Below are 22,714 nucleotides of genomic sequence, written 5' to 3'. Positions count from 1 at the left end.
AGGTAAGTTTAAGAGTAAAGTTAGGGACAGGTGTGATGGTATGGGTAAGTTTAAGAGTAAAGTTAGGGACAGGTGTGATGTATGGGTAAGTTTAAGAATAAAGTTAGGGACAGGTGTGGTGATATGGGTAAGTTTAAGAGTAAAGTTAAGGACAGGTGTGGTGGTATGGGTAAGTTTAAGAGTAAAGTTAGGGACAGGTGTGGTTATATGGGTAAGTTTAAGAGTAAAGTTAGGGACAGGTGTGGTTATATGGGTAAGTTTAAGAGTAAAGTTAAGGACAGGTGTGGTGGTATGGGTAAGTTTAAGAGTAAAGTTAGGGACAGGTGTGGTGGTATGGGTAAGTTTAAGAGTTAAGTTAGGGACAGGTGTGCTGGTATGGGTAAGTTTAAGAGAAAAGTTAGGGACAGGTGTGGTGGTATGGGTAAGTTTAAGAGTAAAGTTAGGGACAGGTGTGGTGGTATGGGTAAGTTTAAGACTAAAGTTAGGGACAGGTTTGCTGGTATGGGTAAGTTCAAGGGTAAAGTTAAGGACAGGTGTGGTGGTATGGGTAAGTTTAAGGGTAAAGTTAGAGACAGGTGTGGTGTTATGGGTAAGTTTAAGAGTAAAGTTAAGGACAGGTGTGGTGGTATGGGTAAGTTTAAGGGTAAAGTTAGAGACAGGTGTGGTGGTATGGGTAAGTTTAAGGGTAAAGTTAGAGACAGGTGTGGTGGTATGGGTAAGTTTAAGGGTAATATAGGTAAGTTTAAGAGTAAAGTTAGGGACAGGTGTGATGGTATGGGTAAGTTTAAGACTAAAGTTAGGGACAGGTTTGCTGGTATGGGTAAGTTCAAGGGTAAAGTTAAGGACAGGTGTGGTGGTATGGGTAAGTTTAAGGGTAAAGTTAAGGACAGGTGTGGTGGTATGGGTAAGTTTAAGAGTAAAGTTAGGGACAGGTGTGGTGGTATGGGTAAGTTTAAGACTAAAGTTAGGGACAGGTGTGGTGGTATGGGTAAGTTTAAGACTAAAGTTAGGGACAGGTTTGCTGGTATGGGTAAGTTCAAGGGTAAAGTTAAGGACAGGTGTGGTGGTATGGGTAAGTTTAAGGGTAAAGTTAGAGACAGGTGTGGTGTTATGGGTAAGTTTAAGAGTAAAGTTAAGGACAGGTGTGGTGGTATGGGTAAGTTTAAGGGTAAAGTTAGAGACAGGTGTGGTGGTATGGGTAAGTTTAAGGGTAAAGTTAGAGACAGGTGTGGTGGTATGGGTAAGTTTAAGGGTAAAGTTAGGGACAGGTGTGGTGATATAGGTAAGTTTAAGAGTAAAGTTAGGGACAGGTGTGATGGTATGGGTAAGTTTAAGAGTAAAGTTAGGGACAGGTGTGATGTATGGGTAAGTTTAAGAATAAAGTTAGGGACAGGTGTGGTGATATGGGTAAGTTTAAGAGTAAAGTTAAGGACAGGTGTGGTGGTATGGGTAAGTTTAAGAGTAAAGTTAGGGACAGGTGTGGTTATATGGGTAAGTTTAAGAGTAAAGTTAGGGACAGGTGTGGTTATATGGGTAAGTTTAAGAGTAAAGTTAAGGACAGGTGTGGTGGTATGGGTAAGTTTAAGAGTAAAGTTAGGGACAGGTGTGGTGGTATGGGTAAGTTTAAGAGTAAAGTTAGGGACAGGTGTGCTGGTATGGGTAAGTTTAAGAGAAAAGTTAGGGACAGGTGTGGTGGTATGGGTAAGTTTAAGAGTAAAGTTAGGGACAGGTGTGGTGGTATGGGTAAGTTTAAGACTAAAGTTAGGGACAGGTTTGCTGGTATGGGTAAGTTCAAGGGTAAAGTTAAGGACAGGTGTGGTGGTATGGGTAAGTTTAAGGGTAAAGTTAGAGACAGGTGTGGTGTTATGGGTAAGTTTAAGAGTAAAGTTAAGGACAGGTGTGGTGGTATGGGTAAGTTTAAGGGTAAAGTTAGGGACAGGTGTGGTGATATGGGTAAGTTTAAGGGTAAAGTTAGAGACAGGTGTGGTGGTATGGGTAAGTTCAAGGGTAAAGTTAAGGACAGGTGTGGTGGTATGGGTAAGTTTAAGGGTAGGGTTAGGTGTAGGACATGTCATCTGTTTAATTATAAATGTAAGTACATAAATTAATTACAGATGTAATTACATGCAGGCAAATAAAAAATGTTTTGTACACTGTAAAAACGTACACAAAAAGTGCATTGTATAATGATTAATTAAAATTTTAGTACATAATAGTTAAGTTCACCAAATATAAAGTGGGTCCAACATTTCTTATTATTATCAGTGTTAAAAACATTTTTCCGGATTCCTCAATGAATAGAAGGTTCAAAAGAAGAGCATTTAGTAGAAAAAGTAAAAAGTAATACATGTTTTTTATCCCCTAACCTTTAACTGACCCCTAACTTTTGAACGGTAGTGCCAACTTTTCCATTTAGTGGAATATAAGCTTTTTTTGCACTTACAGTAGAAGGTTGAAGAGGATGTTTCAATGCAGTGTGGACAATGAAGGTGAGGATGGTTGCCAGTGTGGGAACTATAGTTGTTAAGGAAGAGTTTACACTCTGAACATAACCAGCCTTTTGTAATAGCAACTTCTCACTTTTCCTGATATCTAGATCCAAAAAATAAAGAAAACAATGGGTGAGAGAAAGGAGAGATAACATATGTAAACATCTAAAATACAGTAAAAACTGGATGGATGGATGGATGGATGGATGGGCAACCTGTGATTGTTTTCTCAAAAGACTCTTCCCACGCATACATCTTAATGAGCTTGATGCAGGTCAGAACCTCATTCATTGTGCGAACACGTGTGTCTGTCACAGATACAGCCCGCCTTCTGAACACACTAATCAGCCTGGCAACTGAGAACTACAGCACGTACAGACAGACAGGGAAAATAACAATATTACTGAGACAACAAATATAAAATGTATATCTTGAAAATGAGTTACACAAAACAGAAAAGACCATCAAACCTGTATTGGTAGGAACACCAGGTAGACCAGAATTCCAATAAGTGCTGTATATCCCAGAATAAAGCAGGCATATATGATACATATGATCAGCAGTACCGGAACACACAGCAGAAACGTCCCAAACAGGACCGCCTCAAACATCCGATAGCCATCACTAGTTAACACGTTTATAGTCTACACCGTAGAGAAAGAAGACATAGATATAATGCACACAACAGTTTATGACAAACACTATTTATATAGTATAGCATTTAAAGGGGTCATATAATGCCATTTTGTATAAATTAATATGATTCTTTAGTGTCCAAATGAAAAGTTTGTAATATACTTTAATTAAAAATTCTCATTAGTATTGTAAGAGAACACTAATTTTACCTGGTCAAAAACAGCTCTGTTTACAATAAGCCATTTCAGTGCATACGACTTTAAATTATAATTATCTTTGCTCATCCCGCTCCTCTGTTCTGTGGCGGTTTGACACACACTCAGGTGAAGTGTTGCCCTTGACAACAGTTGCGGTATATTTTGGAAAAATAATGGCAACGGGAGTCTCTGAGGACGCATCGTATCAATTTGAACCGGGAACAAGGCCCGGCGAGCTGGACATTTCTGAATGGTTGGTTAATGTCATGTCACTTTGATCTATCTTTATGTACTGGCAGGGTAACGTTAGCATAGTGAGATATGAATGCTATGCGTTTACTGATGTATACGTTAGTTCATTGACAGATTGATGTTACACCTAATAGTCAGGAAAAACTTTTTTCTACTACGAGTCATCCAAAAATGTGTTTAATGATATTCGGGTCATGGTCGGTCGGGTCATTTGAAATAAAGATGACGCAGGACAAAATGCCTGATTTCCCAACACGTTGAACTGAGCAACTGTACATTTTTAATAGGCTATCCTTTTTTAAAAGCATATAGCCTATCTCAGTAATGTCCAACACGATCACATGGTAATGCGTATCAATAGTACGAGTGTGCAGTCTCGTGGAATATACACCAAAATGAGTTTTGGTGTGCATATGCTATACGCAGTTTTTCGCGTGCATATGATACGCACTTTATGGCGTGTATATGACACACTCTTGAGTAAGGATGAGGGGTGGGTGCTTCGTGCATAATAAGAATATAATACGGCATAAAGTGCGTATCATATGCATACGGAAAACCGTGCATATAACTAATTTTGGTGTATACATTCCAGATTTTTGTTGGGAAAGTCGGGGGAGAGACGCACACTTCGATTAGACTGGATAAACACATGCACCATCTTAATTGTTAAGAAAACTAAACGGAATAAATAAATAAATCAAGCCTTTATTACACAACACTAGGCTATATCATACAGCATTCAGAAAAAGAACAGTTTGCGATTTGCGCTCCTAAGGGCTTTACATTTTTCCAAAAGTGGGCTTTCTCTCAGTTGACCTGCTGATGAATTCTCCAAGCAGGGTCGATATATAAACATTGCATTCATCAATAATATGCATCTAGACAAATCTGAAGCGGGTCGGGTAACGTTTCAACATTTTCTTTTTTGCCTGATCTGCGGGCAGGTTAGTTTGTGTGGTTTGTTTATACATTGACCCGCGCATCACTGATTGACGTTGATCGGGGTAATATTCCCTTCGAAAACAAAACTCAGTCATTGCGTCCTCAGCGGTTTTCGAATTTATGAACATCAAAAAGACTGCTGTATTCATTATTACACCCAAGAACAGAACCCTGCAATCGCTTAGATGGCATTCTGCTCCTCAACATCAACAATGGCGGACTATGATGATGACAGAGCTCGCTCAGGGCGGGTCTGAGTTGCAATGCTGCTGTCAATCAACAGTCGTGGGAGGGGTGTCCGCCCGTGTGACGTCATACAGGAGAAAATATTTTTTTAAAAACACTGGATGGATTTTTATCATTATAGGATGGTTGTGTACAGGCATTGCCAACACACATTTTCATACAATCAACTTGTAAAAGTGCATGTACCATTATATGACTCATTTAAGTAACTTAAAACTTAAATATATTACAGACAATAAAGTGCCAATATTTACTGCCAAATCAATCAATGGCTTACCTCTCCTACACTGATGCTGGTAAGATTCCTAAGAGAGATGATTTTCCTGAAAGCAAGCATAGAGAATGCTCCCTTCACTCTCAAAGCGGTACGCAAGTTCACTGCCCACACGAGCGATGCAAAAAATGACTTGCTGAACTCAGACAGGAAAAGAGCCACACACACACCAATACCATGGAAGAGTGTGGATGCTTCAGGCTGCTCGACGTAGTTCAGGATTTCATACACTAGAATTGACTAGAAGACAGGCTAAATGTAAACATAACATTCAAAACAGATCCATGATGTTAGCACACAAAAATTAGCAGCACTGAATTCTTATAATTAGATTTAAATTTCTAATTTAATTGAAACTGTTTTATTCTACTTTACAGATCATTTGACAATATAAATTAATTTACTATATATGTATTATTTAATTACACAAACAACAAGTCTTTATAATAGCATGCCTAATATATTTCTAACACATACATAGAAATATACAGATGCTACTATATTTTTGCACGTGGGTCTCTCAAAAAGAGACATACTTTAAAGGAACAGTCCACCGTTTAAAAAAAAATAGGGCTTATTCAACTTCTTTCCTACTTTTAGATATGTGGACAAATGTATTTTGTCTTAGTGCATGCAATATTTTAGTTTGGCATGGTCGACGCTAGCTTAGCTTAGCAAAATGAATGGAATCATATGTTGCCAGGTAGCATGTCCCGAGTAAAAGCGATCAAAAAAAAAAAATCTCATTCATTATGCTAAGCTAAGCTAGTGGCGTAGCCTGCCAAACTAAAACAATGCTTGCACTGAGACAAAAATGCATTTGCCCACATCTAAATGTAGGAAAGATGATGAATAAGCCCTATTTCTAAAAACAGTGGAGTGTTCTTTTAATAGAAACTATAAAGCACTTTAAGGAGCATGAAACAATATGATTTATTTTTTATTCAACTAACTATACAATACACATTGCAAAACCATTTTACATACCGGCCCAACAAATACGGCAAAAGTAAATAGGATTGAGGCCAAGAATGACATGATTAATCTTGTCTTCTGAAAACGAAAGACCACAGCAGGAAGAGATGCCTTCTCTAGGCCCACACGGGCAACTTCCTCATCCCACAGTCTCTGAAACCTTAACAAAACAGAAATCACAACCTGTTTTCATTTTTTGAAGATAGTTATTTTGCCCACAAACACATTCTCTCAGACTCATCCCGGATACAAAAAAAAAACATCTTAGCCCTCAGACAACAACTTACCATGTGTTACAAGTTATTTTGAGTTCACAAAGTGCTACACTGAATCTATTCATTCTGCGAAACTCCCCAAACTAAACTAAGGGAAAAATTGTGAAGATTACCTATCTCCATTGACGTGGGCTCCATCATGAGGTGAAATAGAAAGAAAGTCCTTATCTAACCGATTCCTAAAGAGCCTCCACATCATGGGTGTCATCCATGCAAATGTTGTGAAGGAGAAGAAACCAGCATCATCAAATGGATGTGAGCTGTGCAAAGTTAGAAAATGTACATTTGACATTACATGAAACAACTGAGCATTTCAGCCATTATTAATCATGAAAACAAATCTTCATTCTGTTTGGTCTCTGTCTGATCCCTTGATGGAATGGATAGATCGCTTTCATTACTGAAATCAAAAATATAAGCTTATAGTATGTTGAGAAATCTTACTGTGAGCCAAAACGGAACGGGATGAGGTTTTTCAAGCTTTCCTGGTACTTGTGCTTCTTGGGAGGATGTTCTGGTACCCTGTAATCTAGAACAGGAGGACCTTCAGGAAAGGCACCTATCTGATGCCCTAAAGATGATGCTGGTGTCCATATTGCACTGTCTCTTCTTTGTTTCTGCACAATCATTGAGATATGGCAAAACAAAGAGATAAATAGTAGACAGAAGACAGTAAATGAGTCGAAAAATATCTAATACAGGAAGAAATTGTGACAGTGACTGAAGAAAAGCATCTCACTTACAAATGAAACTCCTTTCACAGTCTGTTTCTCTGTGGAGGATGAGAAGTCCCTCATTTTTTCAGCAGTTCCTATAACTTATTAATAAATATCTTGAGAAAACAAATGTTTTAAAATAATTAAATGAGTAAACAAATAATTAAAAATCAGTAGCCTTCAGGTGGTACATGGTAATAATAGTGAGATGTTGATAGCAAGGTCTTACCGTTTACCAGTTGTCTTTTGTGCTGGTACTGGTCAGTGTTGCTGTCAGGCTAACTGCGAAGCCTAAATACTGCAATACAATTGCAGCAACGTGCTTCAAAGTCCTGACGCTGAGTTACATCACTATTTTACCAGGCTCAAAGGTTACCAAAAGCAGAGGTCTAAACACTCTTCCTCTGTCTCTCTCCCTGTCACCACCTGTTGGATGCTGCAAATCTTTTTTTCAACCTGTGAAAAAATAAACCAACTTTATAACGGCTGAGGAAACTAGTTCTGGGTGAGAAGGTTCTTTCACCTTTGATACTAGTTTTCATGTAGATGTTATATTACTGTTGAGTACTTAGTGTCAGTCACTATATAATGAGTTCACCTTAAGTCAAAAGGAGTTTGCTTCTACAAATTTTGCCAGTTGCCAGACTTTTATTTTTGGCAGTAACAAAAAGATAACTAGGGACAAAAAAAATTCCAGGGCAATTATTTAATAACAAAAAAAACAGTCATTAGTTGCTGTAAATCCATTAGAACTCATTTTTGTGAGTTAGAGACTTCTCAATGCTGTGAGGTCTGTCCTGTTTGTATATTAACCATTTATAACTTCTCAGTAGGTGATGGTGCACCTGACCTCAGCGTAGGTCAAAGCTCTTGTGACCTATGAACATGCATTTTTGATGAGTCAGTTTTGTTGACATAACAGTTAGCAAAGTTTACTATCCTGTTAACTTGTCCATACTATAGGGTACAACGGGGATAAAGGCACACCTTAAGAAAAATTTCATTACTCCTATAATGTGTGATATACAGAAAAATTATGTATGTTTGTATTGAACATTTATGGAGCAACATTTTGAAAATAAATCATAAAAGTGGTTTATTTTATTTAAAAATCTTCAAAATGTATGAGGTGACGAGGGGGGCCTTTTAGCCCTCTATGGGGTAAAAGACTCACCAGCATGGGGCAAAAGGTACACAGAATTTATACAAATGCTTTCACTAAAATAATATGTTAATGTGTTTTTAATAATGTTAATAAAAGTTAATACTTGTTCAAAACAATCACTTTAGTAAAGTTTGAACCATTGTCTGTTTATTTTTGATGAATAAAATCATTATTGATCAATAAATAAGCTGTCATTAAAATATGTTAATAAAAATATATCTGAAAAATATAGAAACAAAATAATTTTAAAAAGTAGAGATTCTGAAAGCATTGAAGGAGATCCCATAGTAATTTAATATATATTTACAGAAGTAACAATATGATTAATATCACATTTTTATATGATGGTATAAAAATGGTGAGTATAAGCTGGACACTCAACTTCAAACTTACCATCTGAATCTAACCATGTCATGTCAACAAATGGAAAAGTCAGCCGCCGTTTATTATCATGTTAGGTTACTTTTGCCCCAACAGCAGGGGGGTCTTTTACCCCAAACACCATACTTTTTTAAATATTCTTCCGTTATTGAAAAACTGCTTTAACAAAACTGACCAACAATAACAAGACCATTGCTTCAAAATGTAATCAATAATTATAGCAATTTGTATTTGCTTCTTAAATCTACTAGCCTGACAAGCCAGACCCACATCAAGATGTTTGGTCTGGAAACTCACCATAGACAGGGCTCAATCCGAGGGGCGGGATAAACGGTTGTCTTTCAAACTCCCTCTGCACGCGATAGGACAGCGCGACCACCAACCGGAGAAACGACGGTGAAGCAGAGCTCGCTGACTGATTAAACATTCACCGTATCCGGTCGGCTAAACTCCGAACACATCTTCCCTTTTTAAGAATGACTTCAGTGCCGCTCTTTGTTCTTTTCTCAGAGGAAAGCTTAACTCCAAGTCTTCCGGAGGCGCGGGCAGAGCTGATTCGAAAGACTGCCGCCGTTCGCCAGTTTCTGTGTTACTAGAAGCACGCAAATGCAACTGGGTCGTCGTCATTATGGCCCCGCCCACCGACTCTATACACGATGTGATTGGGCCGTCCAGATTCTGAGGAATACAGCTCAGATAGGAATTGAGAGTTGCTAGACCACACTTGCAGGCAAATTAAATTTGCTGCTGCTAGGGTGCGTCTAGATTTCTAGGCTATAAATCTACAATATTTTTTAAAAATATCAAATATTAGATAAAATGCATGCAGAACCATCTTTGCACTGCTGCCTGAGATCACCTCAAAGATCAGACAAATTTCCACGTACATCTTGAAAAGTGGATATTTTGGAAAGTGCTGACTGAGGCAAGTTTTTGTGCCATCTATTGGTTTAGAGGAAAATAAAATCAAAGGAGCCTTTAGCCCTGTTGTACCCTTATGGTTAAGTTACAATTAGGATTTACACATGGCTTGAGAAAGCCAACATACGGTTGACATAAAAAGATTGCCAACATAAAAAGATTGTGAGCTTCATTCTTATGTCATAGGGCTACGAACCACTGCCTCTTTAGAACGTGTAATTCAGTAACCCCGCCCACCGACTCATGGAACTAATTGGTTGATCACAAGCTAGCACCAATAACAATGTGGAAGAAGATAGCATGGGCGTAGATTACGCGGGGGACGCGGGGGACGTGTCCCCCTCACTTTTAATAAAATGTATTTTCGTCCCCCGCACTTTTACTGGGTCTCACTGATCCTAGTCGACCCTCTCCGAGCGGGATTCGAACCGGTGTTACCCTGTGCGGGGGCGGACAAGTTAACAGGGACGCTAACGACAGCCTTCTCTAAACTCGGTTGATAGCGCGCTTCTTGAGGTCAGGGGCAAGTGTATTTACATAGAAACCAATGTGAATATATCAAGATTTAAACTCAAAAATTATCTATGCATGACCTGTAATTTTTTCCGAATCTTAATATGAGGAGGGCGCTCTCACAGAAAGTCCAAAAGTGGATTCGTAATACCCTGTCAAGCTGGAGCTGCAGCTGAAGGAAAACAATCGTTATGAGTGATGAAACGTGACGACGACAATCAGACGATTGCGACAATATATGCTTTATGTGTGTTTTTTAAGTCATCTCAATGTAGGCTATTTATTGACAATAAAGTATCATATGAATAATGCAGCTTTTTTAATATTCTGCTCACCACGGCTGCATTTATGTAATCGAAAATAGTTAAAACAGTAATATTTTGAACATTATTACAAATTAAAACCGCTTTTTTTCCCTATGTGAATATATAGTAATTTATTCCTGTGATCAAAGCTGAATTTATCATCAACTCCAGTCTTCAGTGTCACATGATCCTTCACTAATTTCATAATCAAGAAACATTTATGATTATTATCTGTGTTGAAAACAGTTCCCAAAATGTTGTGGAAACCATGATAGCCTACATGTTATTTTTCAGGATTCTTTAATGAATAGAAAGTTCAATGGACAGCATTTATTTGCATTTATTAAATAAATTATCTAATTTGTAATATTAAAAATATCACTTGTGATCAATTTAATGCATGTCTGATCAATAAAAGGATTAATTTCTCTCTTTTTTAATTTTACCACAAATGTTTAGAAAATTAAGCATCACCATGAGCAGCACAACTGATAATAATCCTAAATGTGTGTTGATCATCAGATCCTCATATGGGAATGATTAGTGAAGGATCACTGAAGACTGGAGTAATGATGATAAATTCAGCTTTGATCACAGGAATAAATTACATTTTACATTGCATAAAATCTATGGAGTCTTAATGCAGAAGTGTTTGTAGTATATAAACCAATCATAAAAGTGGCAAAAAAATAGGAGAATAATATTATAGATATTAATTATTGGTTATTGTTCACCATTGTATTTGATATCTTGCCCAATTAAAAGCAAGAGATGCGATAAATTATATTGGTCCAAAAAAAAAAAAAAAAAAAAATGGTATTACGACATTTCTGTCCCCCTCACTTCTGAAAAGATGGCTACGCCCCTGGAAGATAGCAATATATTGTGGAAGAACACAGTCGCTGCATAAGCTTCCTTCGGATCATAATATTGGGAATGTGTGATACTTCATTTATTTTTAATGAAGTTCTAGCTCACGTGGGGAAGACATGTATTCACTGCGGAATCGTTTGTAAACAAGCCTCCGGAGCTGGATTTGCAGACACAATGTTGTGCTTCTATATTGGATCTGACAGGAATGGTGCAACAAACTTATGAGAGTAAAACGTCTTTTTTATATGTAATAGTACTAGTCCCGGGGCTGTACCAGACCAAAACGTACGTAAATTATTTCTTTATCTGGGCGCACCTGTGTGTGTGTGTGTGTGTGTGTGTGTGTGTGTGTGTGTGTTTGTGTGTGTGTGTGTGTGTGTGTGTGTGTGTGTGTGTGTGTGTGTGTGTGTGTGTGTGTGTGTGTGTGTGTGTGTGTGTGTGTGTGTGTGTGTGTGTGTGTGTGTGTGTGTGTGTTTGTGTGTGTGCATATTGACCGATCGTTCGGGTGCGGGCCATTTAATACAATCGCAAGTGGATGAGAAATAAATCATTGTGTTTTTTTTATAAAGACAAGTTGCAGTTGCCGCTTTGAAAATAATCTCTCCCTCATATGAACTGAACTGACAGGGGCTAGATATGACAGTGTAAACTCCACCTGTTTGGCCCAAGGAAGGAATCCAACAGCTGGTCGAAGGAATACTGCGTGTTCGTCTTTTCGGGCGCTTCTATAAAGGACACTATAATTTATTAAAGTGTGAAGATCCAATTTTAAATCTGACTCCATGTTTTAATTTAATCTGACTCTAATTGTATGTAGTTTCCTTGAGTTTGTTACATTTATAAATTACGGCTGATCGTATGATTAGTTGTGATTTAATTTAGATCTTTGATCTCTCTGAGTATCTCTACTTCTCACTATCTTCGTTCATCAAGGGACCCGATATCTCTTAGAGATATGTTTCGTGAATTACATCCTCAAACACAGACGAGCCGGTTCTGATATTAGTCAGAGGATTGCAGAGTGAATATTTTACCTTTAAGTGGTTGCGCCTGCTTACTCATCTTAACGCATAATGGGAATAATAATCACAGGGACTACAACTTGCTAATACAGTGATAGTCAGAAATCAGATTATCGCTAATGTGGTGCTCCATGCTCCCTCCATTGCGTCCTGCTGTTTGATCTATCGCCGAGACAACGTTTGCGGAAATACCAGACTCCGTTTGATCGTACTAAAAGAAGCGGCCTTAGAATAATACAAGATTAATCAAAGTAAATGTTTATTTAGCCAGGCAAAATCATCAAAATATAGTCAAATTAAAAGACAATGATACACAACTGATCAGCATACAATGTTACTCAAGTATAAAATAGTATATACATAGTTTCAAAGAGTCATCATTTACCTGGCTTCTAGAAAGACACGGGAACAGTGTGGGAAGTTCTGATTACAGATGCTTCCTTGAGCGGTTTGCTCCTTTCCCTTAAATACTCCCCCAGATCAAAGAACAATAAACATTTAGCACCCAAATATTTATGCAGATCTTGGTTCTTTTCTCAGACCCAAATGGTCCCACCTATCCTGGAGGCCTGACAGCAAATGTTTATCAAAAGATCTTTATGAGCATCTCCTACACCAGAGGAACAAACCTGCTTGTCCTTCTTTTACGACCTGTTTTTCTAGAGCTGGAATGTCACCAGTTCCCCTGATGCGAGAATGAAACCTGTTTACCAATCACACTAAAAGTCTTTGTATTGACCATACAGAAACAGCTTGTGGCAGTATCTGTGATATTTGCATGTGACCCAGAGGGTGAGAGGGTCATATCTCGGCAGGGGTGAGGAAATAGGATTGGGCCAGATGCAGTCTTGTTTACTCTTGCATTCAGATAGTGAAGTTTTATTGTCTTTATTGTCTTTATTGCAGCTTTAATCCCTTTAGTTTGTTCTCAGGTGAAATCCATTCTTACAACAGCGGAGAATATGATCCTGTCTAATATGAAGCTCATTAAATATGCAAATCTTATTCAATCCTAGCCGTGGGCATTTACTTTTAAGTCTTCAGTGCGTCACGCCCAACAAAACCCAGCGTTCAGAAGACAAAACCAGTGTAGAAAATAGCCTATTACTTATTAGTTATGATGTTTTTTAATGTAAAAACCCCACAAACGTCATTAGTTGACCATAGACAACAAAATAAAAAAGCCAATTCATGACACCTTTAAGTGATCAGTTTGGCAGTTTGACACGCGATCTTAATCATGAATCAATACGCTGATTCATAACGGTTTGAAACTTTGTTTTGAAATCAGCCAATCACTATAAAAGTCATTATTTAGTTTTTTGCACTCAAAAACTATTCTCGTCGCTTCATAAAAATATTGTAGAACCACTGCAGTGAGATGGGCTTTGTAACAACGTCTTTAGAGCCTTTTAAGGGTCTTGAGAGAGGAAATGACATTGGTGTCAATGAAGGCCTTTCTGAACCATTGGATTTAAAAAAAATATATCTTCAGTGTCGAACGACATTAGGGTAAGTAATTAATGACTAAGTAATAAACTAACCCTTTAAGATCTGAGTCCTCCAGAGGTTCAAAGGGAGATTGACAAAGAGACTCCAACACAGTTAAGTTCCACATGTAGAACAGGGAAAGCAGGCAGGATTGAGATGCCTCACACCTTTACAAACTATAGGCTGTGGAAATCCAAAGAACAAGGTTCCAAGAGCAAGGCATCTGAATGATGTGCAGAAATGGCTGGCTTATAAACTTTAATGTGGAGGCTGCTTTCCCACTGTCTAATAGTCCTTGCAGGAAGCTCAAAACTACAAAAACCCTGCATTGTACAGGGTCAAAACCACAAGTCTCACACCATAAAAGACTTCCATCTGGGCAAACCACAAAAGGCAATGAGTTGTGTTTTCTGAAGCAAATAGATCTACTTCCACCATACTGAACTCCTGCCAAATGTCCTGAACTACATCGTAGTGGAGCCATAACTCACCCGGATGCATCTAATTCCTGGACAGAGCATTTGCAGCCAAAATTAGTTGGCAGCTGACTCATTCACTTTCTTCAGAAAGGAATCTGTGTGGCACACTACAGGGCAAAGGACGTTTCCCCACAGTGCTTTATCTGGTGATGCCATCAGTTCATCACCTGTTCAACCTCAGGTACACTATACAATCCAATGTACTCGGCTTCTGCCATGGAAGCCAGAGTATGAGCAGTCTTCATGAACTAACGTCTTTTGGTCATACCTGGTCCATTTGAGGGCACTCAAAAATGCTGCTATGCAGTCCTCACATGCAAGCACATCAAATGAATCAATCCATAGCTTAAGGTCTGCAGATAAAAACACACTAGACTGAACAGGGTATGCAGGGCATTCATCAAGACCACTGCCATCTGATGCAGGCAAAATACAAGGTAAAATACAATGCAAGCAGCAACAAAAACTCAAAAAATAGTCAACTGTACTTTACTTAAGTAGAATCAATAGTGCATACTTTTGACTTTTACTTCTTAAATTTTCCAGCAAATATTTTACTCTCGACTCCACTACATTTCTACAAAGTTTAGTTACATTTTCGTTAGATGTCTCCGGATATACTTCATGTATAGTAATAGCCTATACTGTTTATAATGAACTGACGGTTACGCTGTTGAGGCTCATAGCCTCTCGCAGAAATGGAAACAAATCAGCTCACACAAATAAACTCAGTCACATACTATATTAAAAATTCTAAATGTTACGTTTTTATGTATTATAGCATAATACAGTTTAAAAACATCACGAAACGACCAAGAGTGCTGTTTTCCTGAATACCATCACGACTGAAAATGTGACACTGACTGATTTCATGTGACAGAGTTCCATAAACAATTCATTAACATCAAGTCACTTACATTTTAGATGCAATATTGACTGCTTTTGTTCTATTTCAGCAGCGAAAATATTTCCAAGATCAGATCATTTTTCCACATTAGAACCATAACGCATCTCACCACAACAACAGTGTGTTACTGAATGATTCAACGTTTTGATTGAATTGGTTGAACCAACGATTCAATGACCTGTTCGTAAACGAGTGCCTCATTCATGAACGAACCAACTCAATGACTCACTCATTAAGATCTGCCACCACCTACTGGTGGTTTTTCATGTTTAACCATTACCAACATTTCTTATTTGTATTAAAATATATTATTAATATATATGTATTTAAAACAAATTCATAGCATTATTTAATGCAAATGTAAATGAATTAATTTGATTGGTAACAACCCTAGTGTCGTATTCTAATTTAATGTAGGCTATTGAAAATAAAAGTAAAGCTGAAGGATAGCCTATATTGGGGGGGGGGGTCCTTTATAAAAGGTAAACATATCATAAATATGAAGATTTAAATAGGCTACATCAAAGCTGATGAGAATTAGGCTAGATGAGAATGTTGCTTCAGAATAAATTAACTCTGCAGATCACCCTGAGCCCCTGTTTTCTTCTTTTTAATTATTAGAATATAGACATTAAGATAATAAATTGTTATGCAATTAATTTTACTTTTAATACTTAAAGTATCTTACATTTAAAATCAGGTAGCCTACTTACTTTTTACTTAAGTATGGTTGTGTAGTACTTCTACATTTACTAAAGTAGGAAATATGTCTCTGGTTACTTGTAGCCTACTTTTACTTACTGAGATTCAGTACTTCCTCCACCACTGCCCGTAAGCAAATAGAATAAAACAACCTTACAGTTAAGGTCCAAAAAATGAGCAATTGTACCGTCATGGTGGGAAGAGCATGCGCACACAATCAGCCACCGAATGGATTTGAATAATTTAACAGCGCAAAGCCACGATAACGAGCTTCGCAAAATAAAGGTCAAATCTATAATTAACCATTTTCAAACTGTTTCAGTTTTTACAACTTGTGCAAAAGGCTCAAGTGATGTGAATCGGTACGGAGCATGTACAGCGAGTGTTCGCTCAGACCACGCCCCCTTTTCAAACATGTTGTAACATGTCCTGGCTTGCAGAGAACGTGTCAGTCTAGTTTCACTTACAAGTTAAGCTTCAGGTTGTGTTCGTGTGCGTCAGTGACAACAAGTAAGTTATAATTATATCACATATATAGATAAGTTAATATAAGTAATTTATGGTTGAGTTTTACAGTCAGTGACAGCCTTTATCTCTGTTGTACTGTATGTGTAGCTTGTATGCTATTTTGTATTATAGTTTACATTTCAGGATATGTTTAGCACTGTTGATTTAAGTAGCTAGGGAGAGTTATTAGCCTCAATTGTGCTTATGATAGTAAATATCTATGTTTATTCCTTTCCTTTAGAACCATACTTACACTGTAAAGCACCAAAGAGAATAGTGCCTGTGCATCTGTATGTTAAATTATATATATTAAACCCTTCAATGAATATCCCTGCCTTCCGTGTCCTGACTAGACACCCCATATTGGTGACAAATTTCCATAACCAGTAGAGCCCCAATACAATTTATGGTCCTTCGAGCCGGATTAGAGTCAATGATATGGCAACCAGAAAAGAAGGAATCAGCCTACCTGTTTCACCTGTGCGCCCCAAACGCTCAGTGCAACGCCCAAGATATCTGGATGATTTTTTAGTTGAATATACAGATCAGAATAGCTTAGCACAGATGCACAGGCACGAAGAGGAGAGGGAGCTACTCAGTCCTGCTAAAAGCATATCTTCAATGCCACCAATGCAGAATGCAAATGAAGCCATTGTTCATCAGGTTTTGGAGACAGCGCGGCAACAGAGTGAAACGGCCAAGAAACAAACAGAGCTTTTGGAGCTTCTCCTGCAGCACCATTCCCCTCAGACCTCAGCTCAGTGGTCAAGGAGGTCATCACGGCATCAGACCCCAGTACGGCAACTCCATACAGAGAGAGGAGGTGAGCCACAGCCTTTCCCAGTCCTTACTCCTCCTCACCACCATAGAACTGAGGATCACCCAAGTGTAGCTGCAGAGTTAACCCACCAGCTAGAACAAGTGACACTTCCTCCACCTCTCAGCCGAGTCATTCAGCCCCCTCTGCCCACGCTCGATCCACGCTATGATGTTCAAGCTATCAAGCAAGAAACTGAACATGAACCACCCAAAAGGCCATCCCAGGGCCTACAGCAGTCAGCAGGTGCCTCATCACATGGCTCACTCTCATCCTTACCCATATCAGGTAATTGTAAGCCCAATGCAGCCACACTCGGCAGCCAACATGAGAAAGTTAGGGAATCTCAGTTGGGAAATCCACATCTGGTGCCACCTGAGCCTCAAATCTATCTTCCACATGTTGCCCCTCCCAGATCGCTGCATGTGAATCCAGCTCTCGAACAGATTAGGCCTTCACCTGTGCACCAGTCAATACATCAGCCTCCTTATGTACCCCAATCCTTCTACCAAGGGAACCCAGCCATGTTGGCCCATTATCCCTCCTATGGGTATCAGTATGCACCCCCCAATATAGAAGGCCCAACATTTCCTGACTTCACCAAGGAGGATAGAGCTCAATATGTGGAGCTACGCCTTTCCCTTAGCACACTCCTTCATCCTTCTCAGTCCGAGCACTACAAGTATGCAATCTTGCTGAAGCATGTCAAGGTGCCACCTGCACATCGCCTTGTGCTAGCTCATGCAGAATCTAATATGCCCTACTCTGAAGCTCTGAAATCACTGGATGAACGCTATGGACGACCATATCAGTTTGTGCTGAAGGAGATAGAGGACATGGAACGCCTACCCCCCATCCGTGATGATAGAGCTCTTGATGAGTTCTCCATCAGAGTGCAGTCGCTTGTTGGGATGCTGAAAGCTCTCAGAGACGAAGGCCATGAGGAACTCCACTGCGGATCCAATGTGAAGCGCCTTCTAAGCAGGCTGCCCAAGCACCAGCAAGACAGATTTCGTCGTCAACAGTATAGGAAGGACCCGGATAAGCTGAAGCTAACGCTCACTGACTTTTCAGAGTGGCTGAAGGCAGAGGTCAGATGCCTGGACATTGAGCCTTCACTTCAAACTCACAGTGAGAAGGATAAGAGAGAATTCAAGCAGCAGAAATCCAAGGTTAAGATTACTACTGTTATGCATGGGACAGGTAATTCCAGTAACCATCCATTCGACACACCCTCCCAAGCAGCTCATTCTAACCGGATCCAAGGGAAGGGTAAGATATACTGCCCTTACTGCGAGGCAGAACACTACCTCAGCCAATGTGAGAGTTTCGCTAAGCTTACTAAAGCAGAGATGGTGGACTGGATTAAAGTCAAGAGAAGGTGCTGGAGATGCGGACGATCTCACCTAGCTTCTGCCTGTGACCTCAAGAAGCCGTGTCGCTTTTGTAAGTCGAAACACCTTTCCATTCTTCACGAGGTCAACCAGAGGAGTGAGAATGAGCCTACCATCACATCGACAGCAGAGACTCACTACCTGGATCAGCCAAATAGATATAGCCATGTGCTATTAAAGATTGTCAGAGTCAATTTGCAATACCAGGATAAAGTGCTGGACACGTATGCAGTTCTGGATGATGGCTCTGAGAGAACCATCCTGCTTTCGGCTGCAGCACGCCGTCTGGGAGTACAGGGTCAAGCAGAAGACCTCACACTCCGTACTATCCGACAAGACATCAAGATACTGTCAGGCTCACGTGTGTCTTTCACGATCACTCCAGCTTCCCAACCAACAAAGAGGTTCTCCATTCAAGGCGCATTCACAGGTGAACACCTAGGCCTCTCACAGTACAGCTACCCAGTTACCCAGCTCCAGAGAAGATATCCACATCTACGAGGTCTGGCAATCCCAGCTATCGATGGAGCACAACCAACCCTCCTGATTGGATCGGATAATGCCGATCTGATCGTTCCGATTGAGCCAGTGCATCTCGGTCCCCCTGGTGGTCCTGCAGCAGTCAAGACTAAGCTCGGATGGACACTTCAGGGTCCAGCAAAATACCTACAGCAACAGCTTCCCTCCACACGGTGCTTGTTCACCACAGTTTCCTCCCCTTCTGTTGAGCTGTTCAGTCAAGTTGAACGGTTGTGGCAGTTAGATACACTGCCTTTCAAAAGTGAGAAATTGGTGACTAGATCGAGGCAGGACAAGTACTCAGTGGACCTGTTAGAGTCTGAGACCATCCGTGTAGAGGTAAATGGAGTGCATCGGTACGCTACACCCCTTCTACGAGTCCCAAACATGCCCAAGCTGCAAGTTTCAAAGGAAGTTGTGATGAAGAACCTGCGAAACACAGAGAAGAGGTTAGTACAAGACCCACTGCGTGCATCTACCTACCAGGAAGAGATCAAGAAACTGGAGATTGCTGGGTACGTTACCAAGATTGACTCCTGCGAGGCGGACTCATCAGAGGAGTCGTGGTTTCTGCCTCACCACATGGTCAGACATAATGGAAAGGAACGGATTGTCTTCAACTGCAGCTTTCAGCTGGGCAGACAAAGTCTGAATGATTACCTACTTCCTGGTCCAGCCTTAGGTCCCTCACTCCTTGGAGTCCTCCTGCGCTTCAGAGAGCATCGAGTCGCAGTAAGTGGAGACATTAAAGGGATGTTTCACCAGGTCCGCCTGCTGGATAGAGACAAGCCCTTGTTGAGGTTCCTTTGGAGAGATCTAAAGACTGACAAACAACCATCAGTTTACCAGTGGGAGGTTCTGCCATTCGGGACGACGTGCAGTCCCTGCTGCGCGATCTTCGCTCTTCAGAAACACGTCACTGAGACAAGTCAACCAGGGGAAAATGTCCACCACAGTGTAGAACAGTGTTTCTATGTCGATAATTGCCTGCAGAGTCTACCCACCGTAGTCGAAGCCAGGAACCTTGTGACGAGACTTAGGACCCTTCTAGCTGCAGGTGGCTTCGATATTCGTCAGTGGGCCAGTAACCAGCCAGAGGTGATTCGCGACCTTCCTAAGGAGGCCAAGTCTGACAGCAGCGAAAGATGGGTTTCTCAGACACATGGTGAAGCTCAAGAGATGACTCTAGGACTCAGTTGGCACTTCATGCAGGACACACTCCATTACAGGCATCGCCCGGTTGCCCCAAGCAAGACTACCATGAGAAATATCTATAAGATATTAGCGAGCCAGTATGATCCCCTAGGTCATATCCTGCCCTTCACCACAAGGGCCAAAGTTTTGGTCCAGAGACTGTGGACCAAAGACCGTGACTGGGATGACCCAAACTTACCGGTCGACCTCCTGCAAGCTTGGACTACATGGGAAGAAGAGCTCCCTCAGCTCCCGATGGTCAGTCTCTCCCGGAGTTACTTCCCACTTGCTGTGGATGTAAGTGCCATCACCCTCGAACTTCACGTCTTTTGTGATGCGTCAGAGTCTGCTTATGGGTCAGTTGCTTACCTACGAGGTGAGGATCCTCATGGCCAAGTCCAAGTAGCTTTTGTGCTGGCACGCTCAAGAGTGGCACCGAAGAAACAACAGTCAATGCCACGCCTTGAGCTCTGTGCCGCCCTTACCGGAGCTCAGCTTGCCCAGATGATCCAGAGAGAGCTCACCCTTCAGTTGAGAGACACAGTGTTGTGGTCTGACTCCACCACAGTACTTACCTGGATACAGTCAGAGTCCTGCAGATACAAGGTGTTTGTAGGGACTCGTGTATCTGAGATTCAGGAGCTGACGGATCACCGATCATGGAGGTATGTGGACACACAGAGTAACCCTGCCGACGCTATCACCAGAGGGATGACACTCTCCAACCTAGCCAAGCCAAATCAATTCAGCCAAGGTCCTGCCTTCCTTCAGCTACCACGTGAGAGTTGGCCAGCCACAACTTCTTTCGTGGAGGTCCAAGATGAGACAGAAATGAAGAGGTCTGCGTTCTGTGGTATTATGTCAGTCATTACTGCTTCAGAGATCCCAGCCGCTGAAGACCACTCTACCTTTGAAGATCTCCTTGAGGCCACGACTAGGTCGCTGCATGGGGCGGCCTCCCAGTCAAGCGCCCTTAGTGCAGATGACTATGCAGAAGCAGAACTCCGAATCCTTCAGAGAGCACAGTATGATAGCTTTCCAGACGAAGTCAAGTGCTTAAAAACAGGGAAAGCACTTCCATCCAGCAGTCGGCTCTTGTCACTTGCTCCAGAGTACGACGTCTCTAGGGGCCTTATACGAGTAGGTGGTAGATTGCGCCGTTCTACCAGTCTGGAAGAAGATGTCGTACACCCAATTGTGCTAGAACCTAAGCACCATATTACCAAACTTATCATACGACAGTATGACAACAAGTTACTCCATTCTGGATCTGAGAGGGTCTTTGCAGAGCTCAGACGCAAGTTTTGGATCCTCCAAGGCCGTGAAGCTGTGCGTCGTCATCAGAGATCCTGCCCGGAGTGCCAGAAATGGAGAGCAAAGCCGGTTATTCCCAAGATGGCAGATTTGCCCCCTTGTCGTCTCCGCCTCCTGAAGCCTCCATTTTATTCAACAGGAGTAGATTGCTTTGGTCCGTTCCAGGTCAAGCGAGGTCGGAGTACTGAAAAGAGATGGGGAATAGTTTTTAAGTGTATGACCACCAGGTGTATTCACTTGGAGGTGCTGCCCAACATGGATACCGACTCGTTCCTTATGTCACTCAGAAGGTTCATCGCTAGACGGGGAACTCCCTTCGAGCTACTCTCTGATTGTGGGACCAACTTCCGTGGAGGGGAGTGTGAGCTCAGAGCAAGTTTTGAGGTCATGTGCAAAGAGTTGCAGACCAAGTTGTCTAAGCACCAGATCCGTTTCCAGTTTAACCCCCCAAATGCACCTCACTTTGGTGGAGCCTGGGAGCGGGAAGTTAGATCCATTAAGGCTGCGCTCTACGTTACTCTTGGAGCACAGACAGTGACCGAAGAAGTCTTGCAGACAGTTCTGATTGAGGTAGAGGGAATCCTCAACTCCAAGCCGCTGGGCTATGTGTCGACAGATGTAGCCGATGTGGATCCCGTAACCCCTAACTACCTCCTCATGGGGCGGCCTGACTCTTCACTTCCTCAAGTGGTGTACCCTGAGTCTGAGATTCTCAGTCGGAGAAGATGGCGGCACAGTCAGGTGTTAGCTGACCAGTTTTGGATCCATTTCATACGGAACTACTTACCTTTCTTGCAGTCAAGGCAGAAATGGGTAAAGGATACAGAGAACCTCACTGTTGGTACAGTGGTGATGGTAATTGACCAAAGGTTACCTCGTGCGTTGTGGCCTGTGGGAAGAGTCACCAAGACCATTAGGAGTGTTGATGGTAAAGTTAGGACTGCTGAGGTGCAGGTGGACAAGAGGACCTACACCAGACCAGTGGCCAAGCTCATTGAGCTGCCGGCCATCCCGGATGATGTCTCGACAACAGTTCCGGTGGAGAGTTGAGCCTTTCTAGAAGATAATTCACATCGTGAATTATGGGGCGGCTGTGCAAAAGGCTCAAGTGATGTGAATCGGTACGGAGCATGTACAGCGAGTGTTCGCTCAGACCACGCCCCCTTTTCAAACATGTTGTAACATGTCCTGGCTTGCAGAGAACG

At 41.1% G+C, this 22,714-nt stretch overlaps 2 protein-coding genes across 4 annotated transcripts in view; one reads left to right on the top strand and one right to left on the bottom strand.

The window, feature by feature from the left end:
* Positions 1–22,714, bottom strand: part of abcc12 (ATP-binding cassette, sub-family C (CFTR/MRP), member 12) — a 49,445-nt gene that overhangs the window by 24,739 nt on the left and 1,992 nt on the right. The window contains exons 2-10 of one of the 3 annotated variants that reach the window (XM_067439877.1): positions 7,235–7,461; positions 7,033–7,121; positions 6,734–6,906; positions 6,403–6,549; positions 6,027–6,174; positions 5,043–5,279; positions 2,960–3,133; positions 2,705–2,852; positions 2,444–2,592 (exon numbers count right to left, since the gene is read on the bottom strand). In XM_067439877.1, coding sequence (XP_067295978.1) covers positions 2,444–2,592; positions 2,705–2,852; positions 2,960–3,133; positions 5,043–5,279; positions 6,027–6,174; positions 6,403–6,549; positions 6,734–6,906; positions 7,033–7,086 — 1,230 coding nt within the window. In that variant the 5' untranslated portion in view covers positions 7,087–7,121; positions 7,235–7,461. The remainder of the gene's footprint in view (positions 1–2,443; positions 2,593–2,704; positions 2,853–2,959; positions 3,134–5,042; positions 5,280–6,026; positions 6,175–6,402; positions 6,550–6,733; positions 6,907–7,032; positions 7,122–7,234; positions 7,462–22,714) is intronic. The other 2 variants (XM_067439881.1, XM_067439887.1) reach the window with 2 other exon arrangements.
* Positions 16,234–22,706, top strand: LOC137071680 (uncharacterized). Its single transcript, XM_067439866.1, has 2 exons — positions 16,234–16,274; positions 16,513–22,706. Exon 2 carries the CDS (start codon positions 16,710–16,712, stop codon positions 22,557–22,559), a length of 5,850 nt encoding a protein of 1,949 aa, XP_067295967.1. The 5' UTR covers positions 16,234–16,274; positions 16,513–16,709; the 3' UTR covers positions 22,560–22,706.

This window comes from Pseudorasbora parva, chromosome 1 (genome assembly GCF_024679245.1).
Source record: "Pseudorasbora parva isolate DD20220531a chromosome 1, ASM2467924v1, whole genome shotgun sequence".
Taxonomy (NCBI): domain Eukaryota; kingdom Metazoa; phylum Chordata; class Actinopteri; order Cypriniformes; family Gobionidae; genus Pseudorasbora; species Pseudorasbora parva.
Note: the sequence above shows the minus strand (reverse complement) of the source record. Positions and strands in the feature narration are given on the sequence as shown.

What these genes read in the sequence shown, in the direction of transcription:
- LOC137071680 (XM_067439866.1), top strand. Translation starts at nt 16,710, where the DNA reads ATGGCAACCAGAAAAGAAGGAATCAGCCTACCTGTTTCACCTGTGCGC.